Source organism: Nicotiana tabacum, unplaced genomic scaffold, assembly GCF_000715075.1.
Source record: "Nicotiana tabacum cultivar K326 unplaced genomic scaffold, ASM71507v2 Un00011, whole genome shotgun sequence".
NCBI classification, from domain to species: Eukaryota; Viridiplantae; Streptophyta; class Magnoliopsida; order Solanales; family Solanaceae; genus Nicotiana; species Nicotiana tabacum.
In genome coordinates, this window is record NW_027438249.1 from 423,976 (window position 1) to 425,497 (window position 1,522).

Sequence of the window (1,522 nt, forward strand, 5' to 3'; positions counted from 1 at the left end):
GATACAACATTATTTATTAAGCATTCTAGTTCAGGTAATCTTATTACTCAAATTTATTTTGATGACATTATTTTTGGTAGTCCTAAATCTATTCTATGTGAAGAATTTGCTCTTTCTAAAAAAGGAGAATTCGAGATGAGCATGATAGGAGAACTGACATTCTTTCTCAGACTTCAAATCAAATAGTCTCCTAAAGGAATTTTCATTAGCTAAACCAAGTACACTAAGGTGCTTATCAAAAAGTTTGGCATGGAAAATGCTAAGTCAATCGGCACTCCAATAAGTCCAACAACAATACTCGATGAAGACAGCAATGGAAAAAAGGTTGATGAAATCATGTATAGAGGAATAATTGGATCCTTATTGTATCTCATTGCTAGTCGACCAGATATTATGTTCAGTGTATGCAAGTGTGTAAGATTTCAGTCGGCTTCCAAGGAATCCCATCTCACTGCTGTCGAACGAATTGTTAGATATCTAATTGGTACTTCTGAGCTAGGGTTATGGTATGATTGTTCTAACAATTTTGCTTTAAGAGGCTTTTCAGATGCAGATTTTGCAAGTGACAAGATAGATAGAAAAAGCACAAGTGACACGTGTCAACTCTTGGGAAATGCATTAGTATCTTGGCATAGCAAGAAACAAAATTGTGTTGCCCTATCAACGACTGAAACAGAATATTTAGCCGTTGGCAGCTGTTGTACACAAGTTCTATGGATTATGCATCAACTTCTCAACTATGATTTATCTCTTACCTCTACTCCTATATTTTGTGATAATACTAGTGTTATTTGTTTATTAAAAAAAATTGTGCATTACTCTAGAGCAAAGCATATAGAAATTAAGCATCATTTTATCCGTGATCATGTCGCTATAGGTGATATTGTTTTAGAATTTATTAGTACTGATTCTCAACTTGCTGATATTCTTACAAAATCACTTTTGGAAGAAAGATTTTGTTTCCTCCGAAAAAAGATTGGAATTGTGCCAAATTTGTAAAACAAATCTTTTACCGTGTTCTAAAATATTTTATTTCCTTAAGTATATATGGTTTAATTAATTTATCTTATAAGTGTAATAATTGCTTCTTCATCAGAACCGTCGATTAGTCACTTTAGAAGCATGACTTCCTTCTGAACCTGCCTCTTCCTTTGATCAAAACCGATAAAAACACTTCCATCCCCGTTACCCTCTCCATTCTCATCAAAGCCAACCTTTTTACCATGGCCAAAATAAATCCCTCTTCTTCCACTGCAACTAGACGCAGCCGAAGATTTTAAAAACCCCTCAATCCTGAAGAACCTGTAGACTTAGAGTCCTCCATTGACTCAGATTTCTTTAAAACGGATAATGAGAGTAATGAGTCTTCCGAAAATTCTCCCATTAGCCAAAAAAGGACAGGCAAAAGACCTATGGAGCAAACCCCCCAAAAAGGCTGCATGTAAGAAAGGAAAAGTGGAGAACACTGAATTTGGTCTTGAAGACAAATTGATCTTTTACGACCCAAGTGAAAAAGCAAGGT

The 1,522-nt window shown here is 35.1% G+C and overlaps 1 protein-coding gene across 1 annotated transcript; it reads left to right on the plus strand.

The window, feature by feature from the left end:
* The first annotated feature begins 249 nt into the window (after positions 1-249).
* LOC142178872 (secreted RxLR effector protein 161-like) lies at positions 250-999 on the plus strand. Its single transcript, XM_075248650.1, has one exon. The coding sequence runs from the start codon at positions 250-252 to the stop codon at positions 997-999; it is 750 nt and encodes a 249-aa protein (XP_075104751.1).
* The last annotated feature ends 523 nt before the right edge of the window (positions 1,000-1,522 follow it).